The sequence below is a fragment of the Triticum dicoccoides genome, chromosome 5B, assembly GCF_002162155.2.
Source record: "Triticum dicoccoides isolate Atlit2015 ecotype Zavitan chromosome 5B, WEW_v2.0, whole genome shotgun sequence".
NCBI classification, from domain to species: domain Eukaryota; kingdom Viridiplantae; phylum Streptophyta; class Magnoliopsida; order Poales; family Poaceae; genus Triticum; species Triticum dicoccoides.
Genome location: NC_041389.1, coordinates 402,620,337 through 402,641,239, shown reverse-complemented (window position 1 = coordinate 402,641,239; position 20,903 = coordinate 402,620,337). Strand labels below are relative to the sequence as shown.

Below are 20,903 nucleotides of genomic sequence, written 5' to 3'. Positions count from 1 at the left end.
GTGGATGCTCGTTCTCCCAAAATTTGAACGAACCGTTAAACATCCTCTTTGCCCGGTGGAATTCGCCCGAGCAAATAAATGGGAGACGCGAAATTACCGTCCTATGTGGGACACGCATCAATTGGCCCGTTGTACATCGAGGGTAGGTTCGTAACTTCATCCAAGCGCGCCTTCTCCTCGGCCGAAATGACATGTGCCGAATAATTCATAAACCATGGTCGGCAAAACACGCTCTCCTCGCCCGAAATAGCTCGCGCCCACTATTTCAAAATACGCTCTCCTCGCCCGAAATCGCTCACACCCACTATAGTTCAAAACACGCCCTCCTCGCCCGAAATCGCTCCGATCCACTATTTGGGGAGAAGGAAAGTTACTCTACTATCCCGACCCTCAGTACACAGACCCAAGCCGAGAAGCCTATAGGCAAGGGTAGAACTGTAACTCCCCCTCACATTTCAGACAAATGCTTCCGTAAGACATGGTTCCACTCCCCTCCCAATTCCCCCCGCCCGCCCCCATTCATACCTCGTGGGCGCCAAATCACCTTCTCCCCGGGAAGCTCCCTTCTCCCGAGCCGCGAAACCTCAGCCCCACCTCCATGGCGCCTCCCACCGCACCAATTTCACAGCCGCCCTCCTCCCTAATGCCGGAGACGCTGTCCAATTGCCGTCTTGCACTGGGTCGTGTGCCTCTTACTCCGTGCTGCTGGTGCTGTCTCGACGACGGCCGCGTGAACCGTACCGGAGCCGATTCACCCCCGCCATTGTTCACGGCGCCAGAGCGGCTCCAACTTCGGATCCATCCAGAGTCCTGGCGCTGCTTCCGCATAGCCGTCGACCATTGCGACATCGCTCTTTCCCTGCCGTCGGTCGCCACCGCAACCGCGCCGGCCTTACCGACTCGGCAGCTGGACCTGCCTACTTCACCATGCCGCCAGATAGGTTGCACCCTCATCTCAAATCACTTTATTTAGGCGTTAGTTGTCTGAATTTTTATTCTGGGCCAATCGATTCCCAATGGGAAGCAACACCCCTCAAGGCGGCGAAGCTCCTAGGCTGCCGGTTGGCTGGTGTCTAACGTAAGGGTGCGGGGCCGCAAGTTCGCCGCGGAAGCAGCGCTTAGATGGCTATCTTTTAGAGTTGCGTGGGTTGAAGGTACTACCGCCGCCGGATCTGGATGACGGGGAGTCTTTATGGATTGGCCCGGGGGCCGCGCAACCACGGCAGTGCGGTGGGCGGGGAGCGGGGTTTTTGCCGGGGCCACGGACGGCGGAGGCAGGCTGCTCTGCCGTTGGTCGCTGGCTCTTCGGGGAAGATTCCGAACAGTGTCAGCCAGGAGGCACAAGACGGCCATCAAGCCATCCGGCGTAGATCGGACAGTACCAAAATAAAATAAATTCGTGTGGCCCCAATTTAGTCTTCAGTCAACAGACGTGTGACCACTCACATACCTTGCTGTTGATCTCTTAGTGTATTTCTTCATATCAAAGAGATATGTCGTTCTTAACATTATGCGTTATCTGCATCTTCAGAGACACCGTTTTCCGACTCACCACAGCTGCTCCAACAAGGGAAGCATACACCAAAACGGAGCTAAAGTCCCCACTCAACAGTTCTCTGCACCGAATGCGCGTGCCCGACATGGACAGCCACAACAACTGCAGGGTCATCGACAAGTCAGCACATGATGCTCACTCCTATGGATGGCAACCAGATAGGTTGTACCCTCATCTTACTTGTGTGCAACATTTATGGCTTTATTATTCATCTAAGCATGGAAAATAGATCATCACATTTCACTGTATATTCATGCTGATCTCTTACGGGTCTTGTTCAGGAGTTCACGCTGTTCCATAGTTCAGCTAAGATACTTGTTCTTTAGGTAACGTTGTTCCATAGTTATCATCCATCAGCCAATGCTATCCCACAGGCTGGTGATTATAGTATTATACCACTTCTAGTATTACATATGTTGTTCTTTAATACTTTTGTGTGCCATCTAGTTAATCTCAAGTACAAACAATACATATTCTGTAGCTTTCATCTGTGTTCTCTCTTTAGTTTATGAGACCCGTTGCTTCTAGTTAACCCCAATCCTACTATTTATGTCGTCTCCTACATGCACTCATTACATAAATCTAACTACTAGTTGTCTTCCATGCATGTCAGATATAATTGCACACACTGATATATCCACAAGAACCTCATGGAGCAATGTAAAGGCCAATAAACTTGTAAAGGCAGTTCTTTAGAAGACTTGTAGAAAGATGATGAATCCTCTTCACCCCACAAGGTCCTTGCTCTAACTTGGCCTGTGATATGGGTACAACATGCATATAATGTCCTGGAGTGTATCTACTCTGTTGCAATGCCATGTGCTTAGGATGCTGATCATGCATGTAATTATGTCATGCCTTTCTGTTTTTCAGTACCTATTTCATTCATGATAACATGTTTTCAAATTCAAGTACTGTCATTCTACTCTATCGCAATTCCATCCGCTTAATTTGGACATCATGCTTCTGAATATCTTATGCATTGTTATTCATCAGTATGTACTTCATTTGTCTGCCATACCATGCTTTTTTACATTGAAGTGTTGTTCTAGTGCTCTGTTGCAATGCCATCTTATTTTCCCAATCATACACGTGTATGTTGCCTTAGTTATTTCTGTACGTATTCCGCTAGCATATAGTTTTACATTCAATTAGTCTTTTTTTTGCTGTGTTGTCCTGTCGTATCCCTAGCTCTTACACCATACTCCCTCTGTCCGGATTACATGTTGCCGAAATGGATAAAAAATGATGTATCTAGAACTGAAATGCGCCATCCATTTTTTTCCGGATGGAGGGAATACATGTCAATATGTCATGCATTTCTATTCTTCAGTACCTATTCCATCTCTCTGATGTCGCATGTTTTATAATTAAAGCACCATTCTCTATACAAGGCATGCAAGGGGAAGACGACTATGTTAGAATCTGAAGGGTTACAAACAAGGCCTTTGCAAAAGATCCAAACGCCAGGAGATAATAAACCAACTCCAGTTTTTATAGATACTACTCCAGCACAGAGAAACCCAACTCCTACTGATAATAAGCAGATTCCAGTGGCCAAAGAACTAGTCCGCTCTAGTCCAGCAAAAATATGTCAATTCAATTCTAAGAAGCATGTGTGTATCCTTGCATCATGAAATTTTATAGCATGCTGATCATATTTTCTACATGTTTCTTACCCATCTCTCTTTTAGAAAATAAGCTTAATAGATAGAAGAATTTCTGCAATGGTATCATTTATGAGGAAAGATTCTTGCAGGAATTCTCTGTGCTCCAATGTAGATGTAAGTACCTGTTGTATATCACTATATTTTTACATCAGCATGTATTTTGTTAATCGGCGTGAATCCAACCTTTATCTGATCTAATTTTAGTTGTAGCAAAATGTATGATTAAAGGCCACAATGTTGATTTTTGTAAGGAAAACTGCCTGTTAGTTTTGCATCCTGAGCTGCGTGAGTGTACTATCTCATATCAGTGGGTTTGAATACTTTAGATCTGCAGTGGGGTTTTCAGTGTTTTTTTACTGTGTTGTCCTGTCGTATCCCTAGCTCTTACATCATACTCCCTCCATCCGGATTAAATGCCGCAGAAATGGATAAAACTGGATGTATCTAGAACTAAAATACTCCTAGACCCATCCATTTATTTCCGGATGGAGGGAATACATGTCAATATGTCATGCCTTTCTATTCTTCAGTACCTATTTCATCTCTGTTGTAGCATGTTTTATAACTGAATCACCATTCTTCTATATAAGGCATGCAAGAGGAAGACGGCTATGTTAGAATCTGAAAGGTTACAAACCAGGTCTTTGCAAAAGATCCAAATGCCAGGAGATAATAAACCAACTCCATTTTTCATAGATACTGCTCCAGCACAGAGAAACCCAACTCCCACTGATAATAAGCAGATTCCAGTGGCCAAAGAACTAGTCCGTTCCAGTCCAGCAAAACAATGTCAACTCCATTCTAAGAAGCGTGTGCGTATCCTTGCCTCATGAAATTTTATAGCATTCTGATCATATTTTCTACATGTTTCTTACCCATCTCTCCTTTAGAAAATAAGGTTAAACGATAGAAGACTTCCTCCATTGGGATCGTATTCGAGAAAAATATCTTGCAGGAATTCTCTGTGCTCTAATGTTGATGTAAGTACCTGTTGTATATCACTATATTTTTACATCAACATGTATTTTGTTAATCGGCGTGAATCTAACCTTTATCTGATCTAAAATTAGTTGTAGCAAAATGTTAAAGGCGCCAATGTTGATTTTTGTAAGGAAAACTGCCTGGTAGTTTTGCATACTGAGCTGCATGAATATACTATCTCATATCACGCACATTACTGAATTGTAGGGCTTCTTTGGTTGCCTATTCATTCATTGTGTCAATGTTGCTTTCGTACTACCTTACATGGCTGATGATAGTTGTGCCATATTGTGTTAATTTGGTGTAGGCTAGTTGCCCAAACGTTCGTTGTGTCAATGTTGCTTTCCTATTATCTGACTTGGCCAATGATAGCAATGATAGTGTGTTAATTTTGTGCAGGCTGCTGAAGATAAGAAGACAAACTCTGAAAACAGCAAGGCAACCCCATTGTTTCTTTCCAGTAAATCTAGGCCATGTAATATGGCAATAACTCATGCTTAATCTGTTTGGTTCCCGTCCTAATTTATGTTATGATACAATGGTCGAGACACTCTCCACTATCAATAATACAAGGCTGCCAAAATCGTCATCTGAATCTGTTCAGTATCCTCTGTTTCGAATGCAATGGAATAAATGTATGTTTCTGAACCAATTAATGGCTGAAGCAATGATGGAAATGATGGATGAATCAGAGGTGCAGAGTCGTGCGACACAACAACTGATCAATGTTTTCAGAGATAGTGTAGCAAAGCAGCAAGAACTTGCCCACATGCTTATGGGCGTCATCTGTGCTGAGGTTGCAGATTATGACGTTGTAGATGGTTAGGTTCTGCTCATTTATTTGCACCGGCATCAATCTTTGATTGCCCAGTGGATGTAATTTCCTGTGATATATGCTGGATGTGCAACGTTATTCCTTATATGCCGTACCTTTGCTTGATCAGTTTTGGTTCTGTGCATAATTGCTCGTTGTAATGGGCTCGAATTATCTAATTTGGCCTAAAGACATGTACGAACTTTAGTGGGCCCATTAAGTTAATGGGTCGTTACTAGGCCGAAAGTTAATGGTCGGCCATCTTACCTCCCGGGTCGTTAACAAGCCGACATCGAAGCGGGCAACAGGTGGCCCCAATTTATTTCCGTTACTAAGTTTGGGCTACATATGGCCCAACTATACTGTAGGCCTTTAGCAGGCCGAAAGAGACAGCGGGCTTGTACTGGACCATGAAGACCATGGGCCGCTAAGAGGCCGAAAGTCAGATCGTATTGTAAATGGCCCAACTGTGTTGTGAGCCTTTACAGGCCGAAAGAGAAACCGGGCTGGTATTGGACCATGAAGGGCATGGGCCGTTAAAAGGCCAAAACTAAAGTCCGACTACAAATGGCCCAACTCATTTATGGTCCGTTAACAGGCCGAAAGGGCAAACAGGGCCGGGAATTGGCCCAACACTTAAATGAGTCGCTAAAAGGCCAAAACTCAGGTCCGACTACAAATGGCCCAACTGATTTATGGGCCGTCAACAGGCTGAAAGTGACACCGGGCCAGAAATTGGCCCAACACTTAAATGGGCCGCTAAAAGGCCGAAACTCAGGTCCGACAACAAATAGCCCATCAGATTTATGGGTCGTCAACAGGCTGAAAGACACACCGGGCCGGAAATTAGCCCAACATTTAAATGGGTCGCTAAAAGGCCGAAAGATGTACATCCTGAAAATTGGCCCATCCATTGAATGGGCCGTTAACAGGCCGAAATCTCATCGGGCCGATATTGAGCCCAAATATATAGCAGGCTGTTAACGGGCTCGAACTGACGATGGGCTGCAATGGTGTCAAATCTTTAACGGGCCGTTGACGGGCCGAATTGGCACATCTCGTATGGGCCGTGGGCTTAAATGGACCTGACACAAGTAAGCCTTATATGGGCTGGCCTGCTAATTTTTACTGGGTCGGCCTTTTTCACCGGAATGGGCCACTTTTGGGCCGTGCCACGTATCGACCTATCATAGGCGCCTCCTGTCCAATGAGTGGATGACATCTATCCCAACGGTGAGGCAACACGTATTTCCTGCGGCCAATGATGATTTTACACGTAAAAAATCCCCATTGGTCCGGGCTGTTAACGGGTTATCGGATCCAAAACCGGACCCGATAGCTTAACGGCGTTCCGTTACGGTGGATGCCACGTGTCTGTCACCCTTGACGAAAGCACTTCTATGACGCGCGATTTATTGTCATGGAAGTGGACACTTCCGTTATGATAATTTTGGTAATGTCATGGAACACTTCTACGACAGCACAGGTATGACTATCTTGATTCTGTCATAAAATCGTCATGAATGTACATGCATGATAAAAAACGCGACTTACTGTGACAAACACGTATCATCACGAAAGTGTATTTTTTTTGTAGTGTGGGGACGCCCCAAGTGCAAGAAGAGTGCGGGGAAGCGAACGACTAGGGGTACCACTGTTGACGCCCGCCCGTTGTCCAACCAGAAGGCGGTGCGCTCCCCGTCCCCGACCCGCACCTCAGTCAGCCGCGAACAAAGGGGACGCTGAGGAGAGCCTTCCAGACCACCATGTCGAGGCGGCCAGCGTCGCCCATGCACATGCTAGGGCGCCCGCACCAACCGTAGAGGCCAGAGAACCAGCATTGCCATCAATAATTCTACACTTACGCACAAGATCCTAGGGAAACCATCTAAGAACTCCTGTCCACCAATCTCTTCCCCCCTTCCCCTGATTGTTAGTGTGGGTCCCACTCCCTCCTGATTTCTAATCAAGGTTTCACAGCTTAGCACGTAACTTCATTCGGTATGAATCAGCGCGTAGTTGTAGCATTTCTCGCGTTGCCATGCCTTGTTTGGAAATTGTCAAGGTTATCCTCAGTCTGGCATGCCATTGATGTACCACGGCAAAGCCCGCGTAATACTCTTTTCGCTAAGAATGCTGTAATACTCCATCCGTAAAAGGAAAGTTATCAAACAATGTGAGTCGGCTGCTGAAAATTAGTCGGAGTAATCATGCCATTCAATTGGGCCCCACCAATACTCTTTTGGCAGCGGCAGTCTCCATCTACAATTGAAACCAATCACAACATAAATCACCCATAAATCATGACATACTTGAGTTTAAGATTGCCTAAGAAATTAGACAATATACCTGTTTCTGAACAACACATGGCATTCACCAGGGGCGCATTCCACTACTTTCAGGTTTGCGACAAATGTTGTACCATCCCTGGGTCTCAAGACAGTCGCCTATTTAACAGTCGAAAGGTACATTAACATTGTAAGACAATTATACAACACATAAAGCAGGGTAAAGTAGAGTCCTAGACTAACCTGGAGGACGACTGGCTGCATATTCACTGCAACCTCCATTGCGTCTAGAAGCATTGCTGTAAGCTGGTGATGACATAAAAACACAAGAATAAGCTCCACTAAGTTGAGGAAACTCGAAACATGGACAAAATCTGATTGCCATATAAAAGCACTATAACGCCATGTCAAGGTTTCTCCAAGAGAGCCAGATGGATGGGAATCCGAAATCCAGGTAAAAGATGAAGGAATTAGAACATGAAAGATTGAAAGGTATCACTATCATTAAATAACTAAAAGGATATTGCCATAATGGTGATTTCGTGGGACTACCAAAGAGCCTTCAAATTCATCACATGCTCTACAGAGTACTCCCTCTGTAAACTAATATAAGAGCATTTAGATAACTAAAGTAGTGATCTAAACGCTCTTATATAAAGTAGTGATCTAAACGCTCTTATATTAGTTTACGGAGGGAGTACATGCCTACAGGGTCTGCTTTCACTTCTCTTTCTGTGAGCTACTTAAAGATATCCACCCAGCAAGATTATCATTTTTTTTACGAAATGCTGACGGGGCAGCTTTTTATTTCACATAGGGAAGAAGTCATACATGACAGGAAGCCACTTCATCATCTAACACCCTAAAAATTACCTCACATGTACACAAAAATGGAAGGTGCGCTTTAAGTTTGGCAGAAACACTATTCCACACATTTGCAGCGGCAAGACCATCTTTTTCTCTAGAATACCTGTGCCGGAGAGTGCAAAACAACTCCATCAAGTTTAGTAAAGATATCACCAGCCTCAATGCCTCCACAATTTGCAGATGATACTTCAGGAATCTTGAAAATTCATTTGAAGACAAAGCAAACATTGGACAGAGTGAGAGAAAGCAAAAGTGCAAAAACACAAAACATCCGAGTTCCGAGATGAACAATCCTAAAATCCTCAGATCATGTACAAAATAGTGTCATCTCATACCAGTTATCTTGTTCTGTGTCCCAACAAAACTAACTGTAGTAAATAGAGAGGGAGGGAGTTTGGAAAAGTGGCATGAGTGTGTGTGGGTTGGAGACTTGAGGTTGGATAAGTACCTTCTCCACCAGAATTCCAGAAGGTGGCTTATGGTACTTGTGGCATATTTTCTCCAAGTCCTTTAACTCCAACATGTGAAGCGCCCGGCCCCTTATTCCAAGCAATGGTTGTTTGATTCGCCTGCGCTCATGACAAAAAATCATTTTCTCTATATTCTATCACTGTAAAATGGAATACCTTCGATTTCAAAAATAAAATAAAATAACGGTTTCATAAAATGGAATACATTCAGCTATATTGTATTATACAGTACAACAGGTAATCAGATTATAGTTTTGGTCTTCAGAAATCAGTGAGCAACCCATGTATTACACGCATCCCATTAGAAATTCAAGAGCAAAGTAAAAGAAAAACATACCCAAACTTTCTGAAGTGTTTCAGGCATCTCCCAACAATCTGGACGGGCAAAAAGGGAGTTTTATTCTCGTCTATGAAATTCATCCCAACAATTCTTCCTTCCAAATCAATCAGAAGACCCCCAATGAAAATCTGAAGGAAATGGTACCAATGTGAACAAGCACTCATTCAATAAGATCCATACAAAGAATGTGAGCACTTATGGAGCTTAATTTCCATCAATGCAATGCAAGCAGACGCAGAACTCACAAGAGTAATATACTGAATGCTGTTATCCTTGTTTTGCCTCTGAGGCTCCATTTGACAAGTGCTGACCATAAGTTCATCACAATCTAACTCGCTAACTACACGGAACGTCTCCCCACGCTTCAGCTGCAACCTTCCAGACTCAAATTTCCGGGCAACTGCAACGACCGGAGTAGGTGTCAGGAAGTAGGAATCTGGGAGGTCAGCGAGCACCACCACCAGGAGATCAGCTTCACACTCGACAGAAACGATGGCGACATTATAGTGCGAATCGTACATCAGCAGCTGCCCCTTTACAACCTTTTTGTTAGGCAGGAGCACCTCAATCTGCAACAAACCAATCAGCTACCACATCAAGAAACTCAGTGAAATAATATTGATAACTCGCAGAGAATTAATCGGCCAGGCTGACCTTCACACTGGAAAGTTCATGGACCTCGGTGCCGCTGTCGTGCTTCCTGATGAGAGTCGCAGAGGTCATGATCCAGGCCGCAGGGCCCTCGCGAGCGACCACGGTGCCCGTGCAGGCGAAGGTGGACGAGGGATCTCCATCTGCCGATCAGCAAGGCAGCAACGGATCAATTGCTCAGGCGAGAGGCGAACACACAGCAGAAGATTGCACAATGCCCAGTTGGTGAAGCCGTGAAGGTGTTACCGACGGAGGCGGCGAGGGCGACGACGGACTTGGCCACGCTCAGCACCGCGTCCCTCGCCCTCACGCCCTCCTCCGTGAAATCGTCGTCGGAGCTGTCTCTGGCATCGGAGTCTCCGCGGGAGGACGACGAGGGGGACTCCGGCTCCTCGTCGCTGCCGAACAGGCTGCGGCGAAGGCGAATTGCTAGGTAGGTCACGGGATAAACAGAGAAAAAATGGTAAGCTTGAGGCAAGCAGGCGGGCAGGCGTCCAAGCGGCGGTTGTTGTACTACCTGCGCCTTCGTCCTTGGGTGGCATCTCTGCCCCGGCTCCGGCGGCGGCGTCCGGCGCGGCGGGTGGGGTTGGCGGCTCCATCCTAGTCCTCCTAGCCGGCGGCGGGAACTCGGAGCAATCGGACGAGAAAGACCCCAAGCTGAGGCCGAACAGAACACATCGACCGGGCCGAGCGACGTCGTTGGACCCGGGCCAGCCCGCAAACTAGGTTTTTTTGTGTGTGTGTGTGTGTGATCATTTCGTGGCCCTTCTCCCCCAAATCTGCATCTCCGGGCAATCACGAATTCACGATCAAACCCTAATCTCAAATCTCGATGGATGCTGAACCCGAGCATGCATCCCCTCCGGCTCCGGGCCAGCACACTCAAGTGGTAAGTGGTAACCCCTCTCTATCTCTGCCCAGACCCTCTCCCAAATGATCACCGCGCATATAAAGAGGAGTTGTGCAGTAACTCTACAGCCATTAATGATTTGATCACAGGCATCGACCACCGATTTTTACAACCTTCGCAACGTCGATGACGCCGCAAAGGCACGGAAGAAAGAAGAGCGGAGGGCGAGAGAGGAGCACATCCAAAACAAACGCCTACGCATCCAAAACAGACGCCTAAGGAGGCAATGTAAGATAAAGGAGGCTCAAGAAGTTGTGGACAGGGCACTCAAGCTGAGAGAAGAGATGCTTCAGAAGAGGCTCGCATATGAGGCGTCGACGGAGGGCAAGGAGGAGGCGGAGAAATACCACAGCTCCCCTCCCTGGAGCTGGAGGCCGGCAGTTCCCATTAGTGAGCATTTGATCTCACCCTCTTGCATTGATTCTTTTAAATATGTTGTTCTTCCCTTTGTAACATAGTCCTCACACCAACTTATTGCAGCTGAGGTCACTAACCAGTCACCAGGTTATTTGCTTCTCCTACCATTTTATTTATTTACATACCTATATGAAGGAACAAGTTTGGTTTATCCCGTAGTGCCTCCCGTTTAGTGAAGGGCGTTGATTTTGAAAATTTTAAGCTTTTGAATGGGTTCCGTACTTTGACGTTGATGAGTTCGGGAGAGAATCTGTGCTCAAGTGCGCAAGTTGGAGCGTCGAGGAATTCACACTGGAACTTGCTCAATGTGTGGTTGGCCTTCAGTCATTTATAGGTATATATAACATTATTGCAGCGGGTTATTATTTATGTCAGTATTAACTTGGCCACAATGAGTTCGATTTCTGTTACCTGCAGAAGACAGGATTTTTTTCTCTTGCTCTGGAACAGTTGTTGAGTTTCTAGAGGGTGTTGGTCATGTGGTAACATCTGCTAGTTTAGTTAAATTGCCACACCAAGATGAGATAGCTGATAAACTCAAGGTCAATGCATTCTTCTTTTTCTTTCTTAATGGTGTTATTATTGTGTCCTTTTGAACAGTGATGATTAAATTTTGCTATCTGGTATTTTCCTCTAGATCAATGTATTCCTAGCAAGTGGAGAAATACTCAAGGGCTCAGTATCAAATGTGGACTTTTGTTACAACATATGTGTGGTGGAAGTTCGTTCAACTTCAATGCTGGCGACGAAAAAGTTCACTGCGGACAGTAGAATCTTCAATTTTAAAGAGTGCCATTCAAAAGATGTTGTAGCTTTAGGCCGCCTTTGTGAGCCGTGGAGCTTGAACGTTGCTTCGGGAAAGCTAATCCCAAGAAGAAGCGAGCTTGATTGTGAAGAACTTGTTGTTTCGTCTTGCAGGATTTCAAAGGTAATTCAAACAGCTGAAGTCATTATGCAAATTGATGGCTGAACCACTAATTATAGAATTACTTAAAATTAATTTATTAGTGATTTGCTTCTTTGTGTGCCTTGTTTGGACACCATTCGTAGAATTGCAGCAACTTTGATCTTAGGTTTAAGGACCTCATTATATATCCATGACTGGCATTGGAAGTAAACTGTCTTATCCTAATTTATTAAATTCTCTGGGAGAGCCAGATGCATGGACACCATGGTTGAAGATATTTTGTTTTAACTTTCTGTGAATTGATACAATTTCGCAGTAAGAACAAAGCACATCTTCTCATACTATATTTGTATAAGAAACTGAAGGTTTCTTCTTTCTCCAAAGGTGGAAGCCATTTGTGGATCCTTCTACATAATAATCGGCAAAAAAATATATTTTTGGATTATTATCTGGTGTTTGAATTAGATGACCGTCAGTTTGTTCACTCTCTCACTTCAGTATGTAGCCAAGTCTCGTAACCAACTGGCAGCTTCAATTTTTACATTTTCTAAGGTCTGTTATGTTGTAGTGTAGAAACTAAATTTATGACTTTACTATGCTGTGAATAACAAGATTCATCACTTAAGTGTCCATGTTGAAGTTTGTCTGCTGCTTAACGGATATAAATCTGCTAGAACACGTGCTCTATGTTAGTTTTTTTTTTCATTTGATCTTTGCCACAGTGATGAATGTATTTCTTTCAAACGATCAACTTTATGCAGAGAGGTATTGGGGGTCCTCTGATGGATTTTGATGGAAATGTCATCGGAATGAACTTCTATGACAGGAAAGAAACCCCTTGCATTCCAGGTTTCATTGTGTTGAAGTGTTTGCAGCACTTCAATGATTTCGGGTATGTATTTGTTATTTCTGTTTCATTAAAAGCACTAAGTAGGTTTCATTTTCTAGCCCATACGTATTTTTAAAGTTAGTGTTCCTTATTTCTTTGGTAAATCTCCTTGTGGATATTTCTTTGATTTTTCAGACAGGGCCAACAGGTGTGTAAAACCTAATGCTTCTGAACCATTAGTTCGACGACTGAGCCACCAACTGAGCATAACACGAAAATAGAACTCTGTTTCTTCATTATAGTACACAATGTTTTCTGACATAGCAGGACTATATGACCTCCTTGACTAATTTATATTTTCAAAGGAATTTCATTGCCCTTTAATGGTCAATTTGGGCAAATTGAAAAGATTTATCTGCAGGATAAATACCTGTCTCATGATTGGAGAATATCAGTGTTGTCATTTTATATGTAGTACATTTGATGCGCTTCTTGCTTAACTGTTATTTATCCAATTATTTGTCTACTTCATTTTCCCACCTTCTCATAACTCCAGTTAACCTACAGCCTTTCGTTGAAATATTGTATGCGAGTTAGTAAGAAATGTTGTTTATTGGTGCTTCACTTTCTAGCATTTGATTAGTAAAACGAACTATCTGATGGTGCACAGGACAGTCATACGACCATTGCATGGACTGAGAGTTAAGACTCTTCACGAAGCACAGCTTACTGTACTTGAGAAGATACATCATGCTTTCCCTGAGATCTGTGGTGTGATAGTGGATAAGGTATGCATTTTCTCTGTTGCGCTTCTTTCTAGCATTGATCCGTAAAATTGGGAGTTCTGTATTTTTCGTGCCTTATGGGTTCTGCTTCAGGTAGAAGTACCTTCACCTGAACACTCCGAGATAAAGGTTGGGGACATCATCACTCATGTTAATGGCATACCTTTCTCCAGTGCTGCAGAGGTTAGTATCCTTGTAATATTAAGTTTTTTTAGGCATGAAGAACTTGCTGAAGAATTATGTGGCATTTGGTTGATGGGAAATGTGAGGTGGAAATGGGAAAGCAAGGTGAGATGACTTTTTTTTAACAGAGGAGGGTCCCGAAAAACCAGTAGCTGGTACTATATTATAGTATATGACAACAAGTTACAACATAGCTAACACAGAGATCCCTACTATGAAAAACATCCACTCCCTTGTTTACACAAGATCTGAAAAGATCCAGGATTGGAACTGGTTTGCAGGTGGGATTGGGATATGGATTGAAAATAACCTTCATCTTTCTCGCCATGTTGCTAAATACTCCCTCCGTCCCAACAGAAGTGTCTTAAACTTAGTACATTTTTGTACTAAAGCTAGTACAAAGTTGAGACACTTATTTTAAGACAGAAGGAGTAGTTGCCTGGATGCCCGTGCACCGATCCCCATCATGGGACGTGTCATTGTTTCATTGGTTACTGGCATTCTCAGACTAATGAACACCTGCTCTGGCTCTGGTCATATCAGTCACTCAGGTGGTCGACATCTTGTTTTTGGACGGCATCAACCGATCTCACCTTCCATCGCTGCTCACTCTCCCTAGCAGCACATAAACGCACTGCCAAGCTCATCATGTATGGTTGAGCTGCTCCCTTGCCCCTTTATTGCTTTGTTAAGCATGTCGTTCTCGATCTGCCCCTCATGTTATGGATCGCAACTGTTGCATCACCCAAACTTGGGAGTCTCCGTAAGTTCTCACTGCGGATTCCCCCCTCCTCCCCCCGTGTTGCCTCCCCGAGCGGGGCGACCGGGGGCTCTCGTCGCCCCTCCCAGCCCTCCCCTCCCCCTCCTCCCCTTCCGCCGCCGTTGGCCTGGGCCACCGGGCCTTGCCCGCGTGGTGCCGGCGGCGGCGGCCCCGGCCTTTCCCCCCCGCATGGCGCCTCGGCTCGGGCGGACGGCGGCCGACGGGGGTGCTCCTCGGCGACTATGGATCCGGCGGCGGCGTGGCTCCCTAGGCGGCGCAGTGCTGGGTGGCGTGCGGGCGGTGGCGCGGCCGCTTGGCGGCGGGGCGACGCGGTGGCTAGCGGCGGGCCTTCCCGGCCCAGATCTGGGCCTTTTTCGGCTCGATCTGGGTCTGGGCGGGCCTGGCCTGGTCTGCTTGCGGCGTCTCCGGCGGGTCGGGGGCGTGACTCGTGCGGGGGCTGGTGGCGACGGTGGCTCGCGTTCTGTGGTGCGGCGACGGGGGCTTCGCGAGCCCGTTTTGGGCTCGGCTGGGCCAGGGGTGGCCCGGTTTGCCCCTGTGCTGCGTCCGGCCGGATCCCGTCGGGGGTGGTGGAGGATGTCCCCTCCCGCGAGGTGCTGATGTTGCCGCTCCTGGTTCCTGGTTGCGTCGTCCTGTTTCCATCGGTCCCGTTTCGTTTGCCATGGTGAGACGGCGATGGAGACTGCTCGATCGTGGTGGCGCAAGTTGGTGGGCGGTGTGTTTGGTGGCGCGGGATGGATCGTCTGGGGTCGTGGTTGGTTGGTGGTCGGGAGAAATCCTTGTCAGCAGGGCCGGCACCGACGCAGTGACGCTCGTGGGCGCCGCCGTGCCTTCCTGAAGGGCGTCGGGCATACCCCTTCCACCTCACCCCTCGCGTACCGGGGGAAACCCTAGGAGATGTCCGGGCAACATCGTCGTCATCGTCGCGATCCTTCTTGATGGTGTTGTTTGGTATGCGGCGGTCCGGAGTGCTAGGAGCGTGGTGGTCTTATCCGGTGGGCGCGGCGGTTGCGGGTCCTCATCATTTTCGTCGATCCGCCGTTGTTGGCATTATTTTCTCTTCAGTTGCTTTTTTTTGTTTCTTTTGGGCTTGCTTGTGCTGAGGCCCCAGTATTTGTATCGTGTGGTCGTGGCTTTATAATATAAAGCGGGGGACAACCCTTTTTCGGTAACTTAGGAGTCTCCGTTACTTGCCAAGATCATGGGATGCTGCTGCTCTAGACGCATGAAGAACTTCCACCATGACTCCGGAGCATCGGTCGTCCTCTGAACATGGGCCATGATGGCATGATCTGAAAGAAAGGGGAAAGGGATGGCACGGGACTTTTCCTCCAACTCAAATCCAAATATTAAGATACATATCCCACATTTTTTACAAAGATGCATAGCATAGAAAATCAGATCTGGTATCACTGATGACCAGTAGGCCTCATCTGGTCACCACCAGGAACTGGTAATTTGCGCGATGTTGTTTAACAACACACGTGTTTTTTTTTGTTAGTTTGGTGGTATACTGCTTGATACGTGTGGTCAGCATATGCTAGAGAGACAGAAATTGGGCCAACCGGAGGACTATAACCAGATGTCAACAGTGATAAGCCTAAAGGTTCAGTGCAAATAAATGCATGCAGTTTTTGTATGATTCATGCTGACATTTTGATTGTAGCTTATTGTCTTATTTGTACATCCAAATTCAGTTCGACGTGAAAACACAGAGAGGCCGCAAATGGGAAAAGACAACCAGAACAATCAACGTCGACAAGTTTACTCCTAGTGGAAAGCTAAACAGGTAATTTGTATAGTTGATAGAAACAGTTTAGTTCTTCAGTATATGTGTTTTGATATCGTTTACCCACAGGTGGCCACTTGGGAGAGCTTATCTTCTTCGCCGTATTGAGAATGGAATCCTTTACACCGAAGAGCGATATGGCTAACAGCGAAACTCTTTGTTTCGTCCATTTGAGTAGAATTAATTCGTAATGCTAGTATAATTAGAAAGAGTTCGAGTTCATGTGTGGTTGGTTGGAGACTACTTAATTTAAACAAGCATTTTCTGCGGGGATAACTTCGGTCAAGTGAGCCACTGCTAGAATGAACTACATTAGGTTTGAAGCTAAATCTAATCCAATATCCTTTTTGCTGGATAAATAATATCTATGCCAAAAGACCATGCTTGCAAAAATGTATCCCGATTGGACGAGTGTATCCTCGACTCATAGTGGTTAACCGAGCGATGTGGTTTTAGTCATTTTCTTTTCTTTAAGAACAAATTTCATAAAATCTTGTGTGATTCATAATAGGATCACTACAGCAGCCTCGCGCCTTAGGCCGGCAATCTTCCTTGTCGATGTGATTGAGGACAGCCCTTGGACTAGCCTCTGATGTTGATGCCATCCACAGGATGATCTCCAAGATCCGCAACTCTGCTATGAACCTGACACCCCCTGCTCCTCCGCCGCTGCCATGGCATTAGTCCTTTTGTTCGTCCTAGTGCCTACGGGCGGGCATGTGTGCCTTGTTTTATGTACCTGCGTCTCGGTACTTTGTCATGTGTGCCTTTGAACTACGGTTTATTTGGTACTTTGTTGTATGCCGGTTGACATTGCCGTGAATATTCTATTTATACAGGCTCAAACTTTTTTTTCTAAAAAAATGAATTACACATGTTTATCGGGATTGCTGGAATAAATCAAATCTTCATGAATTCCGGAGCGGGTACGGTTTTCCGAAATTTCACCGAAACAGGGCATCTAGACCTTGAGGATACAAGAAATTCAGATTTAAGTGTGCAAACCGTGTTAACGTCAGGGTTTATTCGTACTTGGCCTCTGACCATATCTATCATTAAATTCATGATACTCAGTGTTTTCTTTTTATTTGTCTGCGGTGCCTGAGTGCAGAAGCTCTTTGTCAGTGTTCTAAGATTGCTTGCTGCTCCCTCCGTCCTGTAATATACAATATTTTAAATAGCACGCTATTTCGCCGTTATAACGCGGTTATAGCATATTTGGAAGGGAGACGTTATGTTTTGGCAAAATCAGACGCTACGGCGCTAATCGCGTAATTAGCGCGCTACACATGCTATAACGTTGTAACGTTGTAACGTTATAACGTGCAGACCATACAAAACTGAAATAAGCACAGCCCAGCAGGCCCAGCAGGCCAAAACCAAACCACGACCACTAGCTTTCTCACTCCTTTTATCAGATTCTCCCACTAGCTTTCTCACTCCTTTTATCAGATGCATATATTGCTTGCTCCTATGAAAAATTTAGTTGCTTAAATACTTTATTTCTAGATATATTTGATTTTTTTTGCAAACGCTATTTTGAAATATAGCACGCTATTAGCGCGCTATAACTTGTGTAGCATTTAGAGAAGGGCCTCGCTATATTTTGTAGCGCGCTATTTAAAATATTGGTAATATAAGAGTGTTTTTGACACTTTTGTATGAGCCCAGGATAACAGTTACTCACTCCGTTTCAAAATAGATGACTCAACTTTATACTAACTTTATACTAAAGTGAGTCATCTATTTTGGAACTGAGGGAGTACTAGCTACATGACTTTCCATCAAGTAGATGGATGATATGTGTATAGCGAGACAACATATATATGGAGAATAATTAGCACAAGGGATGTTAGGTTGAGCAAAATCAACCTATTCTACTCCAATGAAAGCAACTTGTTACAAATGAAATCTATGGACGGCTGGTCTTTATCCAGCAACAAGTCAACCCAAAAGTCAGGTTGGATGGTCAGTTCTTCATAAGTTTTCCTCTGCCTTGTGTTGTCAGCTAATCACGGACCAATTTGCTTGCCTGTCCTATTCTTGCGCAAAGTTGACTTTCCGTGGAGGTCCAGCCACGTGCAAGCCGGCTACTGGATACCCGGTGAATAATTAGGCGTTAATAATCAATTCGTTCATTGGTGAGCCTGGTAAAACGTGGCCCTTTAAGCGCTGAATGGACAGGCTGCGGCATGTCCGCACGCTGTGGTTGTGGGCTGGAGCGGTCAACGCAGGGAGCAATGGCGGCCCCGTCGTGGCTGCTCCTGCTCTGTCTCGCCGGCGGCGTGCTTCGTGCCGGCGCCCAAAGAGCGCCCGACACCACGGGTACCGATCAAGTTTTAAGATCTCTCGTACGTACACATGCATCATGCGTGTGGTTTGGGCATGCAGGTTTCATCAGCGTCGACTGCGGCCTCTCGGAGCACAGCAGCTACGTGGACGACGCCACCAAGCTGCCCTACAGCTCGGACGCCGACTTCACCGACGCCGGCCAGAACTACAACGTCTCGGCACAGTACAACGACCAGGCCTTCCTCAGACGCCACCGGCAGCTCCTCACCGTCCGCAGCTTCCCTGGCCCGCCGGGGCGGCGGGGCTGCTACACCCTCCCGTCCTTCGAGGCCGGGACGTCCAAGTACCTGGTCCGGGCCACCTTCATGTACGGCAACTACGACGAGCTCAACAAGCCCCCGGTGTTCGACCTCTACCTTGGCGTCAACTTCTGGAAGACGGTGAACATCTCTAGGCCTGACGCGGTGCACACCGCCGAGATCATCTCCGTCATCCCGGTTGACGCGGTGCATGTCTGCGTGGTGAACACCAACTCCGGGACGCCCTTCATCTCGTCGCTGGAGCTGAGGCCTCTCGAGGACACGATGTATCCGCTGGTGAACTGGACGCAGGGGCTGCTCCTCATTGGCAGGCGCAACTTCGGCGCCACGAGTCGATTAGGTGAGCATTCATGTAAAGCTTCTTCAACACGCATAGACTACTCTTTCCATAACAAAATATTTGAAGTTTTAGATTTTTCATAAATCTAACATTTTATAATAAAGTCTACAAAAAAATATATACCTAAAATCTACACCATCAAATTAGTTCCATTAGATTTGTCATAAATTATATTTTCATACTGTATATAAACTTGATCAAACTAAAGAAAGTTTGACTACTTGGGACAAATCTAAAACTTCAAATAGTTTGGAACGGAGGAAGCGCATACCGTCTTAAAGAGCAATTGATTCGAAGACTAGCTATATATATGCATGTATTTTGGTCAGGTACCCGGATGATCCATACGACCGTGCATGGGTCCCGTGGACCAACCTGAAAGAGTGGCTTAGCATCTCATCATCGGATTTCGTCCTCATGAAGTTGGGGGACAAACCCCTCTATGATGTGCCATCTGTTGTGTTGCAGACCGCCGTCACGACACTCAACACCTTGCAGACCCTCATCCGGATCCCATGGGATGCCGAGCCCAACCACATATACCCCAGGCCTGGGTATGATCGATAAACACACTATTTGATTATTTACTCTGTTAAATTTCAGTCATGTGGTTCAAAACCAACTTGCTAGTCATTAGCACATAGATATATATCTATACAATAATAGTGTGTGACATACCCAATCAATCAATTAAGAACCATACATAGAGCTAACTTAGGCCCCTTCGCCAAAAGAAAATAAAATAAAAGAAAAAAAACTATTGTGTTACAGACATGTGTAGTCAACTTTGTAAAACTTTCGCAATTTGTGTCTTGAAAATATATACGTTGACCGTTGACCATATGATAGCAATCCCGTCTTGTAAAATCCCTCTGGTATATATTATTTATTATAGGGCAAAGCCAAATTCCTGCCGTATGAAATTCTGCAACAGATCCGCACGATCCGGATGCCGCACAATTCGCATCTCACGGTCGAGACTAGCGCAGCGGTTTAGATCGCACAATCATCTTTTTTTTTTCACCCACGCGTTTAAATCCCGCTAATCCCCGCACGCGAGAGGGTCTCCAGATTTAGAACCCGCTAATCTCGCTTTTTATCTCCCGGTTTTTTCTTGCCCCTCTAATCCCGCACCTTTTCTTTCTCCTTAATTTTCTCGACCTTCTGTTTTAAATACTAACAATGTCTTCCTTCGCTTCAAAATTGCAAGAAAAATAAAGCGTGTTTCCCAGGTTTTGAACTCTGGTCTCTTGAAAGGAGGATTCACCACACTAACCAACTCGTCCCACATCATTTCTTATCTAATCAATACATGTCATTCTATTTGATATTGTTAAGTATTGGGCCAAGTTTGCCGTGCATTGACAACGATGATAACTTTTAGCCAAAAAACTCTTTTTGCTGACTTATTGCATTCTACTTGGCCTAAAAAATATCGGCTTAAATAAGATGGTAATTTAAGCACTGTGGATCTGATAAGTAATGAACAAACACCGTGATAACTTTTGACCCGGAAAAAAGTTGTTTCAAAATATACCCCTAATAATTTTTACGTAATTTACGCACAATAGAGCTGATTACTCAAGTACAAACACCACGGTAACTTTTGACTCCGAAAGAAAAGTTGTTGAAAAATATACCCCCAATAACTTCTATGTAAATAACGTGGTTATATACGCACAACCAGGTGATACTCACATACAACAACGCGGTAACT

At 45.4% G+C, this 20,903-nt stretch overlaps 2 protein-coding genes, 1 long non-coding RNA gene and 1 pseudogene across 3 annotated transcripts in view; 2 read left to right on the top strand and 2 right to left on the bottom strand.

The window, feature by feature from the left end:
* Positions 1-6,935: 6,935 nt before the first annotated feature.
* Positions 6,936-7,617, bottom strand: LOC119306162. Its single transcript, XR_005148878.1, has 3 exons — positions 7,552-7,617; positions 7,370-7,467; positions 6,936-7,282 (listed from the first exon to the last, which is right to left on the bottom strand). It is a non-coding gene; the product is annotated as an uncharacterized LOC119306162 (long non-coding RNA).
* A 652-nt stretch (positions 7,618-8,269) lies between these two features.
* Positions 8,270-10,235, bottom strand: LOC119309593. Its single transcript, XM_037585565.1, has 7 exons — positions 10,154-10,235; positions 9,883-10,065; positions 9,640-9,779; positions 9,231-9,554; positions 8,983-9,113; positions 8,624-8,744; positions 8,270-8,371 (listed from the first exon to the last, which is right to left on the bottom strand). The coding sequence occupies exons 1-7, from the start codon at positions 10,233-10,235 to the stop codon at positions 8,270-8,272; spliced, it is 1,083 nt and encodes a 360-aa protein (XP_037441462.1).
* Positions 10,236-10,408: 173 nt separating this feature from the next.
* On the top strand, positions 10,409-16,670 carry LOC119309592 (annotated as a pseudogene).
* Positions 16,671-18,454: 1,784 nt separating this feature from the next.
* The window catches only part of LOC119305594 (putative leucine-rich repeat receptor-like serine/threonine-protein kinase At2g19230), a 20,372-nt gene continuing 17,923 nt past the window's right edge, over positions 18,455-20,903 (top strand). The window contains exons 1-2 of the mRNA XM_037582079.1: positions 18,455-19,178; positions 19,507-19,740. Of these exons, the coding sequence (XP_037437976.1) occupies positions 18,475-19,178; positions 19,507-19,740 (938 nt within the window). The 5' untranslated portion in view covers positions 18,455-18,474. The remainder of the gene's footprint in view (positions 19,179-19,506; positions 19,741-20,903) is intronic.